Below are 25,961 nucleotides of genomic sequence, written 5' to 3'. Positions count from 1 at the left end.
TTGTAACAGGGTAAGCACTCAATAAATGGTAGCTAATAATCGTACCTCTTATATATTCAGCATTTGGTAGATTTGGGGGATTGTGTTTTTCTTTCTTTGGAAAGATAACGATCAAAGATATGATGTCAGTAATATTTCATGTATATATTATGGCTAAGTGTCTCATGTATCCATTATAGCTAAAATTGAGCTAATGACTGTAAAGAGGAGTTAACACTTTGTGTTGACTTTATCTCCTTTTCTTTTTGTCTCAGAGGAACCATTTTCCAGGTTACGTAAGACTGTCTGCCCATTGAATTCTTTTGTGAAAGTGTTATGCTTGTTGTGATCGGTGTTAATATAGTTAGCCTTGGAGACCTAAATTTGAATACATCAATTGTACTCTAGTTATTCCAAGATAATTATAGTCAAAACACACCCATTCAGTTAGTGAGTGTGGGTAGTTTTGCATTATGCCATGTTCTTTCCATGAACTGTTTCCCCTTTCTCTTCCTGAGATTCTCTTCATTATTCAGACTCTGCTCAAGTCCCATCTACTTCGTGAGACGTCTTATTTCTTCCTTCTTGCAGACCCCTCATCTCCTCTGCCTGTGGTCTTCTTCCCTTGCTCCGAGTACCGCTCTCTGTTGTACAGTGATTTGTTTATTTCCAGTGAGCGACACTGAATTCCGTGGGGGTAGAAACTCATTTTCACATCAGAGGCGTCTATGAGCATGCCCCGTACGTATATGACGAGTGTGCAGAAAGTGATTTTGTGGTGAAACTAACTTGTTGGCCGTCGATGCCCTGGGCCATGCGCAGTCACTTTTATGTGATCTGTAACAAAATGAAGCAGCCAAGCACACAGCAATGTCAAGGATACAGTCCTCTCCCCTAGGTACAATGCATTGTGTTTTATAGGCTAGAATAGCAGCAATGGAACGAGGTGCCAGGCACTATCCACATGGTATTTTATCCAATTTTCAACTCGCCCTAAAAGGTGAGTAATTAATGCCCCACTTTCTAGAGGAGGAAGTAAAAGCTAAGTGAGCTTAAGGAAATTGCACAAGATATTCAGAGGTGTAGTTTAAAAGAAGTAAGATTTTAAAATAGACCTGCCTAATTCCAAAGTCTTTCCACTTAATCTCAAATATTATTCTGCCACTGTGTTCATTTATAGTGCACCAACATGTTCTTTTGACCAAATATGTACCTTATATTATTTCCTACCTTTATAATTCATATATCTAGAACCTCAGATTATCAGGTGTAATTCAGAGCATTTTATCTTCAGTGACTATCTTTAATTAAATCTTTCTTTTTAATTATAAAATCTAGAAGACACATGCATTAGTTGGACAGAAATAGATTTTGAAAGCCACATGGATTATACATAATTTATGAAACACTATGTCTTACTTGTTTTTAAGTGATTTTTTTATTGTGAGTTAGTTGGAGAGTTTACATTTCCTGCTGTCAACTCTGTATTCATCAGTTCAAACCACTTGCCAGCCCCCTCCCCGCTTATCATGTTCATTTTTAATAGCCTAAGATTACATTGAAGTTAAGCACTAAAGCTGTGTATTTACTGTCTTTGTACATAAAAGCCTTTTTCTTAAACAAGTTTCAGATTTTTCCTTTGAGTTAATTCAGTGTCCAATTAGGATTTTATTTGTAGAAAGAGCACTTTTCTTTCTGATGTTTGGGGAATTAATTGCTTTTATGGAAATTATTCTTTTTATATAATCTGACTATTTTCTAATATGTAGCATGTTTTGCTTAAACAGAACAAAATGTAAGGAAACTTTTTTATCTTTAATTGTTTAGAATTCAATTAAATTGTTTCTTAAACTTTTTTCAAAGTTTTTAAGTTTACTAACGAACACTTGTTTTAAGAATGGACTTAATTATTTCTTTTTGTTTTTTGTCTTTTCTGTCCTTTCTTACTTGCTTTCGTGGATATTCACACCAGGAGGACAAAGTGGTTAGAATCTTTTATTCTGTTTAATATTATTTTCTTTATTATTATTATCACTCATTTTAATTTTACAACTACATTTAATTTAAATCTTTCTAAGTGTTTGTTTTAGATGTAGTGCATGCTAACTGATAAACATTATGGCATTTTAAGCATGCTGGCTAATTTTATGGGGGAAAAGCCTTTGCATTTTCTTATATATGAAAACGTTGATTATTTGATATGATTTCTAAAGAGACTCATGTCTTTAAAATTTTCCATGTTTTCCAAGGAGTTTCACGGTATTCCTCATTCAGATACGGGTTCCTTTAAGCATATAATGGTTCCCTAGTCCCATTATTGTACCGATCAGATTTTTAAAAAGATTTTTCAGAGTTAGCTCAAAAATTCAATCTTTGTAATCATGAGTGACAATAACATTGAACGTGAAGTTTCTGGAGAGTGCGTCATATTTTTCCAGCTTTTTATAACTATTAAGTGTATATTGAGTTTCCTCAATCATATGTTTTAAAGATTGTGAAGTGAAATCCCTGTATTGAATACTAGGGGGCTTCATAAAGGTGGTGAATTAAATGGAAGGAAAAAGGAATGGATTTTTGTCGAGATTTTGAAGACTTGGGACTGACTACACTGGCCAGCACATTTTGGTGCCTCAACTGTTAGACTTTTTTTCTGGGTGTATGTGACCTTGTTGATTTCAAAAAGGGTACCAGTTTTCTCCTCTCAGCTTGAGCCTTTGAAATACAGAACATAAGCCATATACCACTCTGCACTCTGCTCGTCCATTTAAAAAAAGCATATTTTCATGTAGTGTTAGCTAGCCTGAGATAGAGGCAGTATACTTTAGTTTTATTGAAAGAAGTTTGTATTGTCCTAAATATTTAGGTCAAGTTATACCTCACCTGGTGTCCTATGAGCCAAATATATATTTGAATAGTGCAAGTTAACAGGAACTTGGAATTTCCCCAAGTATCACTTTACCTTTATTAGGATCTGAATAGCAGGCAGTTTCCATTTGTTATCTTAAAACAGGGGCCAGAAATAAAAGTTAATGTGCAATAAATAAAGAGCCCTGATGATGCAGTGGGCTACATGTGTGACTGTTAACCACAAGGTCAGCTTTTCAAGCCTACTAGCTGCTCTACAAGAGAAAGGTGAGACTTTCTGCTCTGTACAGATTGACAGCCTCAGAACCCAGGAGAAATTCCACTCTGTCCCTATAGGGTCTCTGGAAGTCATACTCGACTGACTAGTACAATAAAAAGAGATACAAATCTTCTGAAACCTGAAATGGGTTGGTGAGAGTTAAAACTCCTTTATTAAAATGAAAATGTTCCAATCTTGTAGGATGGCACAACTTCTCCACCTGTGCACAGAAACACTTCAAAGAAACGTTAGAATTTTTAAATTCTTATAAAGAAGTTTCTGAAGCATTGGACATGAATTATTCATTGACATATAGATGAAGATGTATTCTGAAATGTTGACTGCATTATTTGAAGAAAAATTTAGGTCGTTAAAATCTTTATTAAAATTGCAAGGACATTTTACATTTTGACACTCTCAGTGGCCCTCACACTTTCCATCTATGTGCCTTTTCCATTTTATTTTCCACTCTGTGCAGGCTGTGTTCTGGCTTTGCAGGATCCAACTTGTCGTCTGTGTGTTTCTTGCACAGTCTCACATATTAAAAAGAAAACCTGCTGCCAATGAATCAAGTCTAACTCATAGTGACCCTATGGGACAGAGAAGATCTGCTTTGGGTTTCCAATTTTAACAGGTTTTAAAAAATCGTTTTATTAGGGGCTCATACAACTCTTATCTCAATCCATACATACATCAATTGAATAAATCACATTTGTACATTCATTGCCCTTATCACTCTCAAACATTTGCTCTCCACTTAAGCCCCTGGCATCAGGTCCTCATTTTCCCCCTCTCTCCCCGCTCTCCCCTCCCTCATGAACCCTTAATAATTTATAAATTATTATTTTGTCATATCTTGCCCTGTCTGACATCTCCCTTCACCCACTTTTCTGCTGTCCATCCCCCAGGGAGGAGGTCACATGTAGATCCTTGAAATCTGTTCCCCCTTTCCAACCCACCCTCCATATGCCCTCCCAGTATCGCCACTCACACCACTGGTCCTGAGGGGATCATCCGCCCTGGATTCCCTGTACCAGTGTACATCCTCTGGTCTAGCCAGACTTGCAAGGTAGGATTGGGATCATGATAGTGTGTGTGTGTGTCGGGGGGCAGCGGGGGGCGGGGGGGCGATGGGGAGAGGAAGCATTTAGGAATTAGAGGGAAGTTGTATTTTTCAGTTTTGTTGCATCGCACCCTGACTGGCTCGTCTCCTCCCCAAGACCCTAGGGGCTTTGGGTCTCTACTCTGCCCTCCCCTCCCCACCATTCACTATGGTAAGATTTTTTTGTTCTGATGATGCCTGATACCTGATCCCTTTGACACCTTGTGATCTCACAGGCTGGTATGCTTCTTCGATGTGAGTTTTGTTGCTTCTGAGCTAGATAACCGCTTGTTTACCCTCAAGCCTTTAAGACCCCAGATGCTATATTTTTTGATAGCCTGGCACCATCAGCTTTCTTCACGACATTTGCTTAATGCACCCATTTGTTTTCAGCAATTGTATCAGAGAGGTAAGCACACAATGATATGATTTTTTTTGTTTTGTTTTTTTGATGCCTGATAACTGATCTCTTTGGCACCTTGTGATCACACAGGCTGGTGTGCTTCTTCCATGTGGGCTTTGTTGCTTCTGAGCTAGATGGCTGCTTGTTTACCTTCAAGCCTTTAAAACCCCAGATGCTATATCTTTTGATAGCCAGGCACTATCAGCTTTCTTCACCACATTTGCTTATTCACCCGCTTTGTCTTCAGTGGTTGTGTTGGGAAGGTGTTCATCATAGAATGCCAATTTAATAGAAGAAAGTATTCTTGCATTGAGGCAGTACTTGTGTGGAGTCCCAATGTCCTTCTGGTACCTTAATACTAAACCTATAAATATATGCACATAGATCTATTTCCCCATCCTAATATATAAATATATTTGCATATGTACATGTCATTATCTAGATCTCTATTAATGCCATTTGCCTCCCAGCTCTTTCCTCTATTTCCTTTGACTTTCCTCCTGTCCCACTATCATGCTCAGTCCCCACCAGGGTTTCAGCAATTCCTCTTTGTTACATTACCCTTGATCGTTCCCTACCAGACCTCCCACACCCTCCTCACCACCGATTTGGATCACTTGTTGTTCCCTTGCCCTTAGGTTTATTAACACCACTACCTTTCCCTCCACCTCCCCATCTCCCCTCGGAACTGTCGGTCCCATTGTTTTCTCCTCCAGATTGTTCATCCAGCCTATCTTATTTAGACAGACCTGCAGAGGTAATAACATGCACAAAAACAAGACAGAGCAAAACCAAGCAACAATATACAACAAAACAACAACAAACCAATGACAAAAACAAAACAAAACACAATACAACAAGAAAGAAAAGCTTGTAGTTAGTTCAAGGATTATTTGTTGGCCTTTAGTAGTGTTTTCCAGTCCAGTCTGTTGGGGCACCATGCCCTGGCCCCAAAGTCCACCTTCAGCATTTCCTGGGGACCTCGCCTCTCTGTTCCCTTACTTTTCTGTTGCACCCCCTTAATGTTTTGCCTAGGTGTGGCAGGACAAGATTGGGTACAATTCCCACACTGTGTCTCTGGTGTTCTCACCTATAGGGCTATGGGTCAGTGAGGGGCATCATGTCTCATATTCACGCCGGCCATGTGGTCCTCCCTGTGGACTGGCTGCTCTAATTGGAACATCGTCCTCACAGCCTGATGGGGCAGGATATGCTCCACTCTCTCCTCCTCCCCCTTATCTGCTCCTGTGTGCTCCTTTCAGATATGTCCCTCTCCCAGAGCTGTTCAGTGACTGGTGGGTTCAAACCACTGACCTTATGATTGGCAGCTCAATGTGTGACTAACAAGCTAACCATGGTTCCGTATATAACTTTCCTTGGAAGTCACTTAGTACCTAATTCTTTTTCAACTCTTTTGTTCTTTTTTTTTTGCTTATCTTGTCATTTGTGCATATGAATTCTTTTCATATTGAAAACTAGGGTGACAAATTAAAACAGTAGACCTTAATAGCTGAAAATATAATGTAGCACCACGTCTGGGAAACTAGAGCTGATATGATCTGTCCAATACAATTTTCTGAATCAGCACTCCAGATAAACCCTGGAAGAGGCCAAAAAATCAAGACACCAATAAAAAATTATTTTTTATCGGCCTGTGCTGTAATTATAATTTAAAATACTGAAGTGCATTCAATTACACTACATGTTATGTCTTATTATTCTGCTGGTTTCTGCCCCTACTTGGTTTGACTTGTTTATGTATTTGCTCTGGACATAATGAGTTTTTGCAAATTCAGACAAAATCCCTCTATTCTGATTCTCTTTTGATGAGTCAAACTAAAATTTGAAGTTGTTTCACATTTCCCAGTTTGCATTTGGCTTAAACCTAAAGTTGGTTTAAAGCCTTCTTTATGCTCTCTCTCTCAACCTTTAAAACTTTTACCAGTTGGAGCCTTTTCCTCCCTCCTAAAGTCCTTTGATGTTGAGGTTTGGGATGATGTAGGCGGTGGGATATAGCATATGACCTAAACGCACTCTTGAAGGTGTAGAATGAAATATCTGAGCTCAAGAAAGGATTACACAACTGTCGTGCATGTGTATGTGTTTTAACTTATTTGAGTCATACCAGGCTTTCAAAGGAATTTTGTAGATGCATGGTTGAATTATTTCAAGTATGTTCATCATCTTGATTCAAGGCCGATTCCCTAGAGGACCTACCGGTTTTCTACAAGCTCATCTTTTTTAGATGACTCACTAGTGGGCAATTCAAAATCTTTAGAATTTCTAGAGCTAGTTTTCGGTCCAGGATTAACCTAGGATGCACTGTACTGATTATTGTTTGGTTTTCATATGAATTCATAATGTAGGCCAAGGATTGACTAACAAATTAAGATAAATTAATTTTACATGGGGTTGGAACATTGTAAATAATATCTAACAGGTCTTTTCGAGACTCTCTTTATGCACAATTTTTCAATAGAGCTTTAAGCAGCAGTGAGATTGTTTTATATCTCCCCTGTCCTGTGTCATAAGCACTAATACCCTATGAAATTCATTGGGAATACAGTAATAAAGAAGACTGACAAGTTCCTATTCTAATGGAGCTTACATTCCTGTCAGGAAGTAAACAGTGGATGAATAAGAGGTCTGTAAAAACAAGATCATTATTTATGTGTGCCTTGAAGAAAATTAGCAAAATGATATGATAGATTCCCACTCACTCTATCGAGTCAATGCCTACTCATAGTGACCCTACAGGTCAGGGTGGAGCTGCTCCTGTGGGTTTCCAAGACTCAGTCTAACTGCTTACAGGTCTAGTGCTCTTTAAAGGGAAGTGACATTCCACAGAGGTTTGTCACTTTGAAGTGATGACAAGAAAGCTGATATCACACATGGGAAGGAGCTTGCCGTCTGAAACCTGAAGATGTGCGTTCCGTACAGAGGAGCCCACATCTGTCAATGCATGGAGGTAGGAAAGGACGTGGCAAGGACGACTAAAGAAAGGCCTGGGAAAACAAGTGGGAGGGGGCTGGGGATCAGATGAGATGGTGTTGGAGAGATAGTCAAAATCAGATATAGTGTCTTCTGTTTAAGCCCTAGGTTTTTGGTTGATTTTTTTTTTTTTAAGCATTGGAAGGCTCTTAAAAGATTTAGGAAACATGGAAGAACACACTAGCCTGTGTAATCATGAGGTTCTGAAGGGTTCAGTTATCAGGCATCAAAGAACAAAAAATCATATCATTGGGTGCACACCTCCATGATATGATCGCTGAGGACAAATGGGAGCATAATCAAATGTGGTGAAGGAAGCTGATGGTGCCCGGCTATCAAAAGATATAGCATCTGGGGTCTTAAAAGCTTGAAGGTAAGCAAGCGGCCATCTAACTCAGAAGCAACAAAGCCCACATGGACGAAGCACACCAGCCTGTGCGATCATGAGGTGTCAAAGGGATCAGGTACAAGGCATCATCAGAACAAAAAAATCTTACCATAGTGAATGAAGGGGGAAGTGCAGAGTGGAGACACAAAGCCCATTTGTCCATCACTAGAGATCCCCTTGCAGAGGGGGCTAGGGGAGGAGATGAGTCAGTCAGGGTGCGAAGTAGCACTGATGAAGAATACAGCTTTCCTCTAGTTCCTAAATACTCTCCCCTCCCCCACTATCATGATCCAAATTCTACCTTGCAAGTATGGCTAAACCAGATGATACACCCTGGTGCAGATAGGAGCTGGAGGCACAGGGAATCCAGGGCGGATGATACCTTCAGGACCAGGGGTATGAGGACTGATAATGGGAGGGTGCAGGGAGGGTGGGTTGGAAAGAGGGAACCGATTACAAGGATCTACATGTGACCTCCTCCCTGGGGGATGGACAACAGAAAAGGGAGTGAAGGGAGACGTCGGACAGGGCAAGATATGACAAAATAATAATTTATAAATTACCATGGGCTCATGAGGGAGGGGGGAGCAGGAAGGGAGGGGATAAAGAGGATGCCAAGGGCTTAGTGGAGAGAAAATGCTTTGAAAATGATGAGGGCAATGAATGTACAGATGTGCTGTACACAATCGATGTATGTATGGATTGTGATAAGAGTTGTATGAGCCCCTAATACAATGTTTAAAAAAAAGATTTAAGCGAGGCACAGTCTGGTTGCATTTTGAAAAATATTGCCCTAGCAGATTTATAGAGACAGGTTGGAATAAGGAAGCAGAGGGATGGATTAAGAAACTATTCCAAGGCCCACTGGAGACATGCCCATCGCTTAGACTAGGACAGTTGCTTAGACTAGCAACAAAAAAGGTATGTTTTAGAGAAACCACCTGGATATGGTGACAAATTCAAATAGCTCAGTAATGGAATAGGAAGAAATAAGGTTTATCCCTCAGATTTAAGCCTGAGGAGCCAGATATGCAGTGATTCTGCCAGGTGGATTGCATATTAAATTTGAGATGCCTATCTGATATCCCAGAAAAGATACTAAGCAGAGGGGTGGCCTACCCTCCTTCCTGATTTTGGTCTCAAGATGGTGCTCATTAGCTTTGAATCTTCCTGTCACAGATGCCGCCATCCTGTATCTTTTTTTTTCTTCCCCCATCCTGTATCTTATGGTCTGTTTTGCTTCTGAAGTCACTCTTATTGTAAGGTAGGGTCCGATTAAAATGGGCTAGACCCTGAAGTATAGGTCAGAGCTAGAATATACATTTAAAATACACCAACATACAGATGATCTTTACAGCCTTTAAAGAGCCCATATTCTGCCCTGTACCTTTAGAATACAGTTTCTATCCCCTTTGTTTGATCGGTAAAATGAGGAATTGATCTGCGAATTCACCTCTCTTCACCAAAAGATGAATGTCTTCAACACATCCAGTATGCAGTGATGCGCAGGAAGAACAGTAACTAATAAAAACTCTCATTCCAAAAGGTCATGAGCCACATCCAGTGTGCGCCATAGTATACAGCAATTCCTGCATGAACGAGGGCACAACCTTCTTGGTTAGTTGGTCTGGCACCACCCCTGCCCTAGTTTTGCTTCTGAGGTGGTTGGTACTCTTTTGGTCATTGCTATTCATGTCCCCTGGCACTATCCTTTGGGAAGATAATCCCTTTTCTGTTAACTTCCTCGATTATACGCCCAAGGCTTATGTGCATGTCATAATGCCAGAATGGCTACAGGGAGTTGTGTATGGTTCATAAGGTTGAATGGTCATAAAATATTTGCTATCTAGGCTTGGCACTGTTTTCAGACTCCAGACTTATAAGCCACTGGCATCAAGTCAATTCTGACTCATAAAAACCCTTATAGCTGCCCGAGACCTTGCAAATCTTTACAGGAGCCGTCAGCTTTGTCTTTCACCCTCAGAGCGGCTGCTGGGTTTGAACTATCTGTTTACTGTTGCAGTTAGACATGACTATTTTAAACAATGAAGATCAAATAACATTATACATTCATAAGTCACAAGGATGCTGAATAAGCCTACTTGCCACTGGCTGCATCAGGCCAGGGGATTTTTCCTCTCTATTGACATCAGCTTTATGGGTTATCCAAATAATTTAGTATTAAGAGAACTTAGAAATGAATGTGAAACATCCAACTGGGTTTTGTGGCAGTTGTCTCTGTGTTGTGCTTCCCACCCCTGAGTGTACATTCCAGAGAGAACTTGGTCCGGGCTCTTAGGAAACAGTTGTCTTCAAAGAAAACCAGTCTAACAGAGTGCTCATTGGCTCAGTCTATTTCTTGGTATCACAGACTCAGTCATCAAATGCCGTCATCCTATAGCTTAGGTTTGTTCTGTTTTCGAGGGTTGCTCTTATTGTATTGGATGATGGGAGCAGATTAAAATGGGCATAGGTCAGAAGGAGGTGCTGTGATCTGCAGCTCTCCTAGAAAGGTAAATATAACCTGTCATGGAAATTCAGATCCGTGCTTCATTAGAGAGACTGGGAGCTCATCAGAGGGCCGTCAAGCGGAATAGCTCTAAGAATAGCTCATCAGTTATCCAGCCACCACAGGGAACTGACCCGGGCTTTCAGATAACAGATAGTGGTTTCTCGAGGACTAGTTCTTCCAACTGGATGTGCAGTGCTAGTGCAAATTGTCCAGAATAAAAATACACACACACACACACACACACACACACACACACACACACACACATAAAACAGAAGTTGCCGAGCTGTTTATGTGCCTTTTAAAAATGTCAGCACCTTGTGCTTATTGGAATTCAGGCGGGTAAGGATTTTTAGTTTCTAGTGAGACTGGTGTGCTAACCCCCAGCAATGTAGTCTTAGAATTCATTGAGATGTTCAAAAAGCAGAGGAATGCCAATGAAAAGCAAGATATCCTTCACTAGGGATCCCCTGAAAGTAGCCTACACCCAAGCCACAAAAATACAAGAGCCATGGACTTGATTAGATATATTGGGTTTGGGAATAAAGAAGATATCAAGAAAAGGAAGTATTTGCTCTTGGAATTTAGCTACCCTGCCATATAAAACTATCCACGATTGAGATTTTTCTAAATTCTCGACCTTAACCTTCCGCCTGCCCTCCTTTTGTGTCTAAGACCCAGCACTCTTGAAATGTCTTGCATCAAGGAGACATCATCTGTTTAATGCTGCTGCCTGTTCCACGCTTTATTTCCATTGTCCAGAACCCCCTTCTCTGTTTTGTTTATTTAGAAGATGCATGTTGATCCTTCCAAAGCCATCCTGTGCACTACTTCCTTCAGAAACAATAAAGGGCTTTGTCAACTCTTCCTCAGCATTTTCCGTTTGCGATTTTATCAGATTTTATTGTCTATATAAATCATCTGCTGTTCCTTTGAGGACAGTCAATATTTTTATTGATTTTCATATCAGGAGTATATAACATGAGTAGTAAAATACAGTGGATACTCACTGGTTGATATTTAGATTGTTTAGTAATGGACACAGCCTGGACATCAACTGCTGAGAAAGTGTAACTGATGAGTCAGAACAGACACTGGCTGTCTATGGCAGTGGTTCTCAACCTATGGGTTGCGATTCCTTTGGGGTCGAACGACCCTTTCACAGGGGTTGCCCAATTCATAACAGTAGCAAAATGACAATGATGAAATAGCAATGAAAATAATTTTATGGTTGGGGGGAGGAACAGTCACCCCAACATGAGGAACTGTATGACAGGGTCATGGCATTAGGAAGGTTGAGAACCACTGCTCGATGGGCTACTCTGAGGGATTTTAAAAAGTTTGGAAAATGGAATTAAGGATAAATGGGATTTTCCCATGGACTTTTTGAAGTTCCTCATATCAATCTTAGTTGCTTATCCAAAACATATTGATGATAAAAAAGTAGGCAGGATTTTTTCTCTTTCTTTAATTCAACTAAAAAAAATACAATATGCTTCTCATCACCCCATTATGCCATAGATAGACCCAAGTTTGGAATGGAAGCATAACCTATTTGGGCTGGTAGGAAGGGTTAGGCCAGAATGCCAATGTGAGAGTGCTAGGTCATTTTGTAGATTTTATATCTTTCTTAAATATCACTCCAAAAACTCAGTCCACATGAATATAGTATGAATTTTGATGTACTACGTTGGCTAACATCATCTTGTTAGTCAAAGCAATTCTCAATTATTCCTACAAAAATGGAAGTTTGCTTAAGGATATTCTGTTTCTGTTATTTAAAAAAGAGTATTGATGCCAATTTTCCAAATTGCATAAAACAAGAACCTCTGGAACAATTAAAAATGGACATATTCCAGAAAAACAATCTTCAAAGTGGAATTGCATGCATTAGCTCATTTTCCAATGGCATTCACTAATGTGGAAGATGGCTTCTGTTCCCTATGGTTCCTGGAGACGGAGCTGCTGTCATCAGCCCTCGTGCTACCACAGCCCTCGTGCTGGTGGCGAACACTTGATGTTGCTGCGTAAGTGCCCGTTGATAAGAACTGGCAGGGGAACATTGGAACGAAACTCAAAGGTTTCCTAATTAATAACTTTGCGTTCTGTATTTAAAATATGACCCATGAATTTTAAATTCCCAAATAATGTGCAGGTATTTTTAACAGAAAGCAGTAAACTTGCTCAATTTCCTTGGGATATCTAAAAGAGTCAGGATCTCACAAGATCAGCAGACTGACTCTAAAAGTCATGCAGGGGGAGTGAGATGAGACTGTCTGACCTTCTCAAGATTTGCAGCCTTGGAAAGGGGGCAGCTCTACAAGGTCCGGTAGGGCAGCCCTGAGTCAGAGTTGACGCCATGGCAGTTGGGGTGGAGGGGGTGGGGAAGGGGGACAGTGAGTTGGAATCAATTTGATGGCAGCAGTGTATTTGTTTTTAGTGGGAGAATGGGATGGGTTTAAATATTTTCAACAACTATGCCCAGAGATTAGAGAATGGAATCAAACACAGTATTTCTCTGTCAAGGAGCTTAATTCTCTGACACATAGAAAACTGAGCTTCATATGGGTGAACTAACTTGCCCATAGTCCCAATAACTAATTAGTGTCAGACCTGTGATGATTTATCTCAAGAGTTTCTGAATTCTTGTCCTTTGGTCAGATTACAATTATCAGTGAGCATTTGCAAAAAAGTACATGTAACCACCTACAACGGAGTAGCTGAATTAGAGAATCTAAGAATAGTGCACTAGAGTCATTATTTGCTTAAAGTTGCACATATAGTTACTAAGGGACCACTAGTTGATCTGACTTGAAAGATTTTCCAGGAAGACCAGTCACTGACAAAGGATAGCATGGTCGGCAAAGTAGAGGGTCAGCAAAAAACCAAACAGAAGACCTGAGGGAAATGCTCACTAACTGAAATGAAGCATTCAGACGCACCAGTGATGATAAGGCTGCCACAGGATCACACTCATTTTTGTGTCAAAACAAGGTGGCCACTTTTTCAGAGGATTGTCCTTTCTGAAAAGTAAGTCCACAGAAAGAAACAAACACAAGACATTGGAAATCAAAGCGGTTCTCATAGAAGTGAAAAAAATGAGTTCTCTCAGTGCATTCCCTTCTATTAAATTTAGAACAACGTTAGGGGAAAGGGACAGTCTTTTAACCCTTTGTAAGGTTGTGTATCAGGTGGCCTTGGTTCAAATGACAAAGATCTTTTCTTTGAAGCAGGGCCATTCAGGATTAATGCACTTGGAGATGAGTATGTGCTGAATCCTAGAGTCTGAAAGGTAGGACCTGTGTGAAGAATGACAATACGTGTTTTCTGTGGCTTAAAACCAAAGAGATGGCTTATAAATGTAAATCTTGCCCATGGCCGAGAGAGCCTAGCTGCCTGTTGTATCTTAAATCAGACTGGATAGGAAATGATAGATCTAGACAGGTCCTGTTGATGTAAACATAGAAAGTCAACTTGCTCTTAGTGTTTAGGGATACGTAGCTTCTCATCCTTTGACAGATAGTCTACTAGTAAGATAGTGAGGCATTGGAGGGAAGGAACTCCAACTCCAAGTTCACGCATAACTCCCCCTACATCTTGATCAGGATTCTTCTAGAGCAGTGGTTCTCAGCCTTCCTAATGCTGCAACCCTTTCATACAGTTCCTCATGTTGTGGGGACTCCCATCCATAAAATTATTTTTGTTGCTACTTCATAACTGTGATTTTGCTATTATTATGAATCATAATGTAAACATATGATATGCAGGATATACTTTCATGGTTACAAATTGAACATAATTAAAGCATAGTGATTAATCACAAAACAATATGTAATTGTAATTCATGAAATGTCGTTTTACCTCCAATGTACTGCTTTCAACCAAGCCGCTTTTAACAGAGTAGCTGCTTTTAACACAGCAATTGCTTTCTACACAGTAGCTGCTGTCTGCACATGTGTGACTGGTCTGCATGAGTACATTATGGCGCCAACCTTGTCACATACACCTGTATTTGTATGTGATGGGGTTGGTGTGATGATGTCATCATGCCGGGTACTTGCATGTTGGTGCACCTGCCTGGAAACGAATAGTGGAGTGGTGTCTTGTTTCCTAAGACCATCAGAAATAGGTGTTTTCCGATGGTCTTTGAAGACCCCTGTGAAAGGGTTGTTCTACATATCCCCCCTCCCCAGGGGTTGCAACCCACAGGTTGAGAACCAGTGTTCTAGAGTATCTTCGGTCAAAAGTTTAAGTAACTGTAGTTGTCTTTGCTTCAAAATTTACTTACTTTGTTTATATCTTTTTGTTGAGCTGTAAGAATTATTTAATCTTCTGGATATGGACACTTACTGGATATGTAATTCTTTACAAATATTTCCTCCAATTGTGTGGTTTGCCTCTTCACATTCTTTGCAGTGTTTTTTGATGCACAGATATATATATATATTTTTTTAAAAATTTTTTTTTAATTTTAACAATTTATTAGGGGCTCATACAATTCTTATCACAGTTCATACATATACATACATCAATTGTATAAAGCACATCTGTACAGTCCCTGCCCTAATCATTTTTTTCTCCTCTTTTCTTTTTTTACATTTTATTAGGGACCCATACAACTCTTATCACCATCCATACATATACATACATCAATTGTATAAAGCACATCCATACATTCCCTGCCCCAATCATTCTCAAAGCATTTGCTCTCCACTTAAGCCCCTTGCATCAGGTCCTCTTTTTTTTTCCCCCTCCCTCCCCTTTCCCCCCTCCCTCATGTGTCCTTGGTAATTTATACCTCGTTATTTTGTCATATCTTGCCCTATCCGGAGTCTCCCTTCCCCCCTTCTCTGCTGTCCCTCTCCCAGGGAAGAGGTCACATGTGGATCCTTGTAATCAGTTCCCCCTTTCCAACCCACTCACCCTCCACTCTCCCAACATCGTCCCTCACACCCTTGGTCCTGAAGGTATCATCCACCCTGGATTCCCTGTACCTCCAGCCCTCATATGCACCAGTGTACAGCCTCTGTCCTATCCAGGCCTGCAAGGTAGAATTCGGATCATGGTAGTTGGGGGGAGGAAGCATTCAGGATCTGGGGGAAAGCTGTGTTCCCCATCGGTACTACCTCGCACCCTAATTAACCCATCTCCTCTCCTAAACGCCTCTATGAGGGGCTCTCCATTGGCCGACACTTGGGCCTTGGGTCTCCACTCTGCACTTCCCCCTTCATTTAATATGGTATATATATATACATATACACATATATACACACACTTATATCGTTGTTGTTGTTTTTTTTGCATGATGCCTTATACCTGGTCCCTTGGCACCTCGTGATCGCACTGGCCGGTGTGCTTCTTCCATGTGGGCTTTTTTGCTTCTGAGCTAGATGGCCGCTTGTTCACCTTCAAGCCTTTAAGACCCCAGACACTATCTCTTTTGATAGCCGGGCACCATCAGCTTTCTTCACCACATTTGCTTATGCACCCATTTGTCTTCAGCGATCCTATCATGGAGGTGTGCAGTCAATGATATGATTTTTTGTTCTTTGATGCCTGGTAACTGATCCCCCTGGGACCACTCGATCACTTCCATGTGTACTTTGTTGCTTCTGAGCTAGATGGCCGCTTGTTTATCTTTAAGCCTTTAAGACCCCAGTCACTATCTCTTTTGATAGCCGGGCACCATCAGCTTTCTTCACCACATTTACTTGTTCACCCACTTTGGCTCCAGCCGTTGTGTCGGGAGAGTGAGCATCATAGAGTTCCAATTTAATAAAAGAAGGTATTCATGCATTGAGGGAGTGTTTGAGTAGAGGCCCAAGGTCCTTCCGCCACCTTAATACTTGACCTATAAATATAGACACATAGATCTATTTCCCCATCCTCCTATATATATTTGCATGTTCATGTCTTTGTCTAGACCTCCATGAATGCCCTTTGACTCCTAGCTCTTTCCTCCATCTCCCTTGACTTTCCTCCTGCTCTACTACCATGCTTCATCGCCACCTGGGCTAGAGTATACCTCTTCTCTAAGCAACCTTACCCTTGATCATTTCCCACCATGCCTGCCACTCAACCTTCTCTACCATTTGGGGTCCCATGTTTTTCCCTTGTCCCTGGGTTTGTTAACACCACTTCCTTACCCCCCCTACCCCCCCACCCCAAGCCCCCCCGGAACTGTCGGTCCCGTTGATTTTCCTCCAGATAGTTCATCTAGCCTGTCCTATTCAGACAGACCTGTGGAGTCACTAACATGCACAAAAACAAGACAGAGGAAAACAAAGCAACAGTATACAACCAGACAACAAAACAACAAAAACAAACCACTGACAAAGAACAGAACAAAACAGTTCACAAGAGAAAAGCTTGTAGTTAGTTCAGGGATCGTTTGCTGGCCCTTAGGAGCGTTTTCCAGTCCAGTCTGTTGGGGCACCACGCCCTGGTCCCAAAGTCCACTTTCAGCATTCCCTGGGGACCTTGCCACTCCATCCCCTTGCTGTTCCGCTGCACTCCCCCAGTGATTTGCCTCGGTGTGGTGGGATCTGGTCAGGTTGCACAGATATTTTTAATTTGTTGAAGTCAACTGGGTTTGCACTTGTTCCTTTGACTGTTTGTGTATTTGGTCTCAAACAAAGAAACCACATCACCCAATCTAAGGGCATAAGATTTAATTCTAAATTTTCTTTTTTTAAAAACATTTTATTAGGGGCTCATACAACTCTTATCACAGTCCATACATATACATACATCAATTGTATAAAGCATATCTGTACATTCTTTGCCCTAATCATTTTCTTTTTTTCTCCTCTTTTCTTTTTTTACATTTTATTAGGGACTCATACAACTCTTATCACAATCCATACATATACATACATCAATTGTATAAAGCATATCCCTATCTAAATTTTCTTTGAAATGTTTTATAGCTTCATCTCTTACATCTAGGTCTTTGATCTAGTTGAGTTAGTTTTTTTATATGGTGTGATTAAGGGGTCCAGCTTCACTCTTTTGCATATTGATGCCCAATTTTCCCAGTCACCGTGTTGAAAAGACTGTCTGTTTCCCATTGAATGGTATTGGCACCCTTGTTGAAAATGAATTGGTTGTAGGTGTATGAACTTATTTTTATATTCCCTGTTCTATCGATCAGATTCTCTGCTCAAATGCCAGCATTATCTTGATTATTGTACTTCTTCAGTAAGTTTTGAAACTAGAAAGTGTGAGGTGAAGAGGTATTTGATATTCATGTGTACATATATTTCTTTAATACTTATTAGTCCATTTATATGAATACGTACATACAAACTAGTCTTTCGTAAGGTCTTTATCAGAAATGTAACTTTATCTTGTGAATATTATATGTAGAAATGGATGTTTATCCAGAAAAATAAATACTCCTCTCAATAAAAAGATCTAGTAATGTTCTAAAGTTTTGATAAGTTATGTCTCAAAATAGTATCCCAGCTCAACAAATTTGGAACTTCTGAGATAAGCTTTAAATAATGTCTTCATTTAAATATTTAAGCAATTTTAATCCACATGAAAATCTTAAAATAATGTATTCACGTATCTTGAATTTTATTAAAGGAGTATTTTGATAAGAAAATAATTTTATAATAATACTTGAGTTTGCAAAGCTCTTGTGTTTCTAGGTGCAAGGTGGTGGTTCAACGTCAACAGCCACTTCAGCGGATAAAGATGAGGCTATCTGATCCCATGGAGATGTAGTCTTAGAAGCTCACAGGAGCAGTTCTGTTTTGTACCAGAGGTCACTGTGAGTTGAAACCGACTCGGTGGTAGTGAGGGTTGTTTTTTTTTAAGTAACTATTATTTCATTTCTTATCAGATAGTTTCATGAAACCCTACGATCGTAGAAGTTTCATGAGCAAAGAGCTCTTAAAGCAAATAATGCATAGCTAACTACATTTTCTGCAGTTGATACAGAAACTCATTAATTAACGTATCTTGGTGTTTTCAAGTTTTCAGAGTATTATAGCGAATGAAAATAGACCAACATGTTTTAGCTTCAATGAGAGAAAGTGGATCGTGAGCAGTGACTAGCAAGAGGTGGGGGAGTAAACCTGCCGAGTAGCGAGGGGTGAATTATTCTGGTGGACCATCCTTGATAGACTGGCATAACAGCAAGAAAGTTGCCGTCCCTGGAGTTAGCAGGATATGGATCTTGCATGGAAAGAAAAGGCATTGAGGTGTCTTCTGAGCAAAATAGGCAGCTTGACCAGACAAGTGACAGGAAGGAACAGATTCTAAACCTTTGAAAGCAATGATTTTGCCTATTTCCTGGAAATAATTTGTGGTGCATGAGGATCAGCGGCTGTGAGGAGAGATGGCCAAGTAGAGCTAGGCGATTGTGGCGGAGGTGGAAAGCGCGGTTTTTGTTTAAAAGGAGAGCGCGAAAGACCTTCAGGTTGAAGGCATGTGTGATGCGAAAGGAAAGGGCCATTCCAAGAATTTGGAGGGCGGCCAAACTGGGCTCGGAGGTGTGGCGGATGCTTCTAAGAGCTGTGCAATAGCTCGGCGGCGGCGGCGGCCGTCTTGGTAGGTCCGAGATTCAGGCTTGGATCGGCTAAGTTGAAGATGAATTCAGGCGTGAATGCACTCAAGTCCAGCTACGAGGTCACGCTGCAAGTTTGGACTCTGATACAGCTTATCTGTCTAATCAGAGCAGATCTCAGTTGGGTGAGCCCGTTGGATTTGCCATAGGTGGATCTCTGCTTTGCAGTAGTGATTCGTGAGGTTGCTGCGTCTTAGTAGTTACACGAGCAAGAAGCACCATTTGCAAAGTTTGTGTATCATTTCATGGCACCTGGAATTTAACTTTCAAGAAATCCTGGAAGATCCCAAATACTTTGTCATTAAAGATTTGCCACTAATTTTAAATTGTAAAGGATTACGGGTGGGGATTTGGGAAACTGTTAAAATGAAGCTCTTGATATTTTCCATTTCAAAACTCCTTCCCTAAACAGTTCTTCCTGGTGAGAGTGTTTTTACAATTTCTATATCACCAGATTTTGTAGTTTTTCACCATCTTTAGCTCTAGTTGTTTTGTTTTTTTTTTTAAGCAAAAGGGAAGAAATTTATTGGAGCCCATACGGAAACCTTAAGGGGGCCCAGCATACTCTACTGTGTAGGCATGCCCAGCAAAGAGTCATACCATTCACTGTACCCCCATGTCCCAGAGGGACTCCCCTTGAGCCAAGCCCCAAAGCCCCAGGACTGGCTGGGGGTGGGGACGTTTTAGCTCTAGTTTTGTGTCTCAATTTCTCTTCAATCTGGATAAACCGTCATTGTTTTTACCACCTGTTAGCCATTATAAAATTATGTTCTAGATTCCTCCCTTTTCTAAGGTAACATCTTCCAAAATTGTCATGTTCTGTTCCCCATTTTACATTAAATGTAGTCTTCATGTAATATGCTTTTCCACTGTAGGAAAAATTCCACTGGATTTTTCTCCAGTTTAAACTATAGCTTTGTTTTAATTATTACCAGCATTACTTTGTAGCTTTATACTTTGCACAAGGAACGCTGCTAACTGCAAGGCCATCAGTTCAGACCTACCAGCTGCGCCTAGAGAGAAGGGTGAGGCTTTTCTGCCCTTACAAAGACTTAACGTCAAAAAAAAAAAAAAAAGACAACGTCTCCGTAACCCAGTGAGTTGATTCTTTTCTGCCCTATGGGAGCACTATGACTTGAAATAGACATGATGGTAATGAATGTGAGATAGTTTGTACATCACAACTTGTAATTTCTTCTGAATAATGGAAAATAGAATTGTCTACTGATAGTATGTTTGTATTTACTTTTGTAGAATATTTGAATCAGCTAATATGATAAGGGAAATACTTATTCTAAATATGTTTACATTTTACAATGTAGAACAATTAAACTCTTCAAATCATTTTGCCTGATTCATGCTCTTCCTGCAAATCTGCTTTATTTTTAGGGGAAAAGTAGGTTAGCAATACTCAAGCAGGAATGCTTTTCAACAGATTGAACAAAGTGCTATGTCACCACCTAGTGGCAACATTCAATAACTACAGAAATGTATAATTTCCTCTATCTTGTGGACAGACCTAGGATTAAGACTTGACCATTCTCTTTAAAAATTACTTATAGAAATTTAAGTTTAAAATAAAATTTAATACAATTTAGTTTACTAGAAAAGTCATGTTGATTATGAATGCAGCAATTGTATATTCTGATGATAAGGAACACTATTAAATACTTCTCAAAGCTCAGTTTACCTTGGAAACCCTTTTCTTAGATTTTTCAATAAACTTTTAGGACAGGAAGTTTATAAATGAATCACTTCCTATGAGGGAAATTAAAAATGAAAACAGCACAAAAATACATGCAGCTAATTGGTTACTATTTATATAGTTGACTGACCTTCTTACTCCTACTTCTGCTGTCAAAAACCCTAGAAAGTAAGTTAACATATTTATAAATTTTTTTGGTGAAAAATACACTGGCTATTTTAACTATTATAATTATGTCAATACATATTTACCTTCAATGTAATTATAAATTCATTGTCTCTGAGTCAAATTTGACTTATAGAGACTATAATACAGGGTCGAACTGATTTTGTGGGCAGTTTCCAAGACAGTAATGCTTCACTGGAGTAGAAAGCCTCGTCTTTCTCCCTTGGAGTGGCTGATGGTTTTGAACTGGTCACCCTGTGGTTAGCAGCTCAATGAGTAACCAGTAGGCAACATGGGTCTCAGTATAATGATAAATATTAATAAATCTTTCATCAATACAATTAACCTTAATTGTTTATTAGCCTGAGTTTCCGAGTTACATATACTGGAAAATTGTTCTTTCTCTTCAGAATTATCTTGATTGTTATTTTTGGCTCTTCTGTATTTATCTTAGAATCATCTTGCTAACTTTCACAAAAACTAATGGGAGTTTTGATTAAAATTATATTGAACTTACAGATTTTAATTTAAGAAGACTGTCTCTATGGTCTTATATCTTCTCATCTCAGCAGTATAGATCTCTCTACTTCTGTACATCATCTTTTAGGTATTTCAATAAAGGTTTGTAATTTTTAATGGGAGGGCTTACATATCTTTTGTTATGTTGATTTGTAAGAAGCAATCTTGTATGTTGATTTACTTTGTAACAAGTTTATCTTTGGAATTTTAACATAATGTTTACTTGTTAATATTAAATAACAAGTTACAAATAATATCAAGTAATTAAAAACAAACTTCTTGTTAGTATTTGTATAATATAGAATAGTTATATATTTTTTATTTTTTATAATTGATGGAGGAAATTCACTGAGTTCATACTATTTTTAATATTTTGTGTTTAGATTTTTAAAATCATTTTATTGGGGGATCATACAATTCTTATCACAATCCATACATATCCATTGTGTCAAGAACATATGTACATTTGTTGCCATCATCATTCTCAAAACATTTGCCTTCTACTTGAGCCCTTAATATCTGCTGCTCATTTTCCCTCTCCCTCCCCATTCCCCCACCTCATGAACCCTTCATCATTCATATATTGTTATTATTTTGACATATATTCCACTGTCTGACATCTTCCTCTGCCCTCTTCTCTGCTCTCCCTCCCCCAGGGAGGAGGCTATACGTAGATTCCTGTAATCAGTTCCCTCTTTCTAGCCTACATTCTCTCCACCCTCCAGGCATCGCCACTCTCATCACTGGTTCTGGAGGAGTCATCTATCCTGGATTCCCTGTGTTTCCAGTTGTTATCTGTACCAATGTACATCCTCTGGTCTAGCCAGATTTGCAAGGTAGAATTAGGATCATGATAGTGGAGGGGGAGGAAGCATTTAAGAACTAGAGGAAAGTTATATATTTCATTGTTGCTACCCTGCACTCTGAGTGGCTCATCTCCTCCCCACAACCCCTCAGCAAGGGGTGTCCGGTTGGCTACCATTGGGCTTTGAGTCTCCACTCTGCACTCACCCACATTTTCAATGATATGATTTTTTGTTCCTTGATGCTTGATGCCTGATCCCTTCGACAGCTTGTGGTCACACAGGCTGGTTTGTTTCTTCCATGTGGGCTTTGTTGCTTCTGAGCTATATGGCCACTTGTTTATCTTCGAGCCTTTAAGACCCCAGACGCTATATCTTTTGATAGCTGGGCACCATCAGCTTTCTTCACCACATTTGCTTATACACACATTTGGCTTCATTGATCGTATCAGGGAGGTGGGCACCCACTGATATAGTTTTTTAGCTCATTGATGTCTGATAACTGGTCCCTTTTGCACCTTGTGGTCAGACAGGCTCATTTGCTTCTTCCATGTGGGCTTTGATGCTTCTCAGCTAGATGGCCACTTGTTTATCTTAAAGCCTTTAAGACCCCAGATGCTATATCTTTTGATAGCCAGGCACCATTAGCTTTCTTCACCACATTTGCATATGCACGTTTGTCTTCAGTGGTTGTGTCAGGAAGGTGGACACCCACTGATAGGATTTTTAGCTCTGTTTAGATTTTTTTTTCAGGAATTTTATTTCATTCTTTTGCTGTGTGTGAGTGTGTTTTCATTTGCTATGCTAGTTCCTCTAGAACAGTGTTTTAAAAGGAAGTGACTTGGGGCATTCTGATTTTAAATGGAAAACTCTTGTCTTCCATTCTTAAGTAAAATATGCTATGTGTTTTTTTTGTAGAAACATTTTATCAAGTTAAAGCATTGCTCTTATACTTATTTGCTAGATTTTATTGCTACATGAAAAAATCTGGAATCTTCAGATTGATGAATGATTTTTCTCTATTGATATAATCACATATTATTTTATATTTTAATCTCTTCATTTGACAGATTATTAAATTATTCTTGCAATCCTGGTATAACTTCCCTTTTGTCATGATAGATTTATTTTTAATTCACCTACTTTTCATATTTGCTGTATGAAATTTATGATTTGTTTTGTAAGTGTTACTTAATACTTAAGAGTTATGTATTCATCTCGCTTTGTGCTATTGGCCCAGGTTTTACTCTTATTCTGCCTGCGGTCGACTGAAAGATGGCTCCCCAGTTATTCCCATCCTAATCTTTGGAACTAGTGACTGGTACCTTAGGTGGGAAAAGAAAGAACCAAGGGGCTTTGCAAATGTGAATAAATACGTCCTTGCCATGGGAGATTACCCTCCAGTCTCCACTCAAGCCCACTCCTAGTGACCTTATAGAACAGAGTCGTCCTGCTTTATGGAGTTTCTGAGATTGTAATTCTTTATGGGAGAGGAGACAGCCTCATCTTCCTCTTGTGGAGTGGTTTATGGGTTTGAACCACTGACCTTGGGCTCGCAGCCCAATACTCAACCCACTGAGCAACTAGATCTCCTTTGTATTATCCAAATGGGCCTTAACTACATGACTTGTATTCTTATGAGAAGGATAAAGAGGGAGATTAGATGAGAGCAAATAAAAAAAGACTTCAAAAATCACAGAAATCTTTATTAAACAGAAATATAAAAGTGAAAGTGCGAGGCTGTTGTTTCTGAGCATGTCCTGCATCCAGGTCCATGCACTTTGGAAGGTGGTGCTTCCACCCCCCCCCCCCCGCCCTTGGATTTACGTCCTATCAGAACAGCAGTGTGGGCCTCCTCCAGCATCTCAAATGCGGCTGCTTTTAAATGTCCTTTGAGTGTGGTTGGGAACCCGAAGACATCTGGATTAGGTAAGGCTTCCCAGTCCTCATAGGCCAGCAGGCCGTGCCACTTAGGTAAAAAGAGCAGGTGCCTTGTCCTGCCTCGGGGAGGGGAATCCTCAGCACACCTTTCTTGGTTCTTTTCTCATTAATGCAATTTTAAATTGTCTTAAAACATGTTCATAATAATCCCCTGTGATCTTCCAGTGTCCTTTGAATAAACCTGTCAGGATGACCCCTGTGGAGTAAACAGGACGCATAAACCATCACCCTGAGCTTCTGGGCTGGATTTTTCCCTAGAAGGTAACTGGTCCAGCAGATCCTCTCAGAGCCATTGTTTGGATTTGCCCCGCCCCCTTTTAAAGTACTCTAATAAGAATAAGACAAATTTATTACTGAAGGAACGGGTCTGCATGCATTTCGTTTGGAATTGACCTGCATGTAGAAGCACCATGGTTTGACTCTCGCTGTGCACACAGAGGAAAGGCAATGGGAAGACAGAGCAGAGAGAGATGGAGGTCGAGGTCATGCCACCAACAAAACACGGAGCTAAACTCAGGAGCCAGAAATGGCAAGGGATGCGTCTCCCTTTGGGACACTGGGTGGAGTAGAGTCCTCTTGATGCAATAACTGATTTCTGACTCCGGGTCTTCAGAACTGTGAGAGGTTACTGTCCCCACAGTCATCCAAAAAAAAAAAAAAAAACCAACCCTCACTGTCGTTGAGTCACTACTGGCTCATAGTGGTCCCTATTGGTTTCCGAGACTGTAACTGTTTGCGGGAGTAGAAAGCCCAGTCTTTCTCCCGCAGAGCTGCTGAGGGTTTTGAACTGCTGACCATGTGGATTGCAGCCTAACGTGTAACAGCTACGACACCAGGACTTCTTGCCCCAACATAAGAAACTAAAACACTATCCTTCTTGGATTTTGCCATCCATGTTTTCAAGTCTCATGAGTTGAGAATTTTCTCTCCACTACCCCACTTTTCTTCTTTACTTTATAGCATTTTGAGTAAGTTTGAGATTATTGATTGATCCCTTCTGTGTTTGGTAGGAGTCATCTCTATGAGTGGTAGAGTTCATTATCATTTTTAATTCTCTAGAATTGCTCTGAATTTCTAAGTACATGTTAATTTGCCTCTTTTCAATTGCATGTTTGTTTTCATAGTGCAGATGTCTAGCATTTTTTTAATTCACTGGCTGCATGGTAATATAATAGTAAATCTCTTGTATTTTCAACTTGTCTTTTGTTCTGAAGATCATTTTCCATCTTCTAATGAATATTTGACCTCTCCTTTGGCTAAAACATTGGCGATGGAGTCATTATGTTACAGATTTTACAAAGTCATTGAAATGACTCCTGAATCATCTAAGCATCTCAGTTTTCTAATTGAGTTGGTTATTCATTGTGGGGTCATGGGGGTTAATATTCAGTGATTCCCCCACCTCTGTTTTCTGATTGAATAGGTTGAAACCAGTTTTAGTTTCACCGAATAGCTCTCTCTTTAGAGCAGAATCACCATGAACACATCCTTCAGTGATATTGAGATGACCGGGGCCTGGAGCACGTTTTCACCCAGCCACCGGTGGGCATTCCCTTTTTCAGCAATCACGCAAGTTGTTCCTTTGGACTCTTCCAAAGAGGTCTGATCTTTGGTTCTGAGTACTCACCTCAGGCCTCAGGTTTGTTGTGCTGTTTCTTTAGATTACTGATTTCAGTTCGTTTTTCAGTATTTAAAACCGAACACTTTTAAATGTCCTCTTTAAATAGTGCAGGCAATGGCCTTTTCCCCTAAGG

The 25,961-nt window shown here is 39.9% G+C and overlaps 1 protein-coding gene across 15 annotated transcripts in view; it reads left to right on the top strand.

Moving 5' to 3' along the window:
- RIMS2 (regulating synaptic membrane exocytosis 2) overlaps nt 1–25,961 on the top strand; it is a 575,734-nt gene that overhangs the window by 142,819 nt on the left and 406,954 nt on the right. For 6 of the 15 annotated variants that reach the window (XM_075549383.1, XM_075549391.1, XM_075549387.1 and 3 more), the window contains one exon: nt 1,952–1,963. The exons of the other annotated variants lie outside the window; for them this stretch is intronic. In XM_075549383.1, the coding sequence (XP_075405498.1) occupies nt 1,952–1,963 (12 nt within the window). The remainder of the gene's footprint in view (nt 1–1,951; nt 1,964–25,961) is intronic. 15 annotated transcript variants of the gene reach the window in all.

This window comes from Tenrec ecaudatus, chromosome 5 (assembly GCF_050624435.1).
Source record: "Tenrec ecaudatus isolate mTenEca1 chromosome 5, mTenEca1.hap1, whole genome shotgun sequence".
Lineage (NCBI taxonomy): Eukaryota > Metazoa > Chordata > Mammalia > Afrosoricida > Tenrecidae > Tenrec > Tenrec ecaudatus.
The sequence above is the reverse complement of the archived record's forward strand: the minus strand, read 5'-3'. Positions and strand labels throughout refer to the sequence as shown.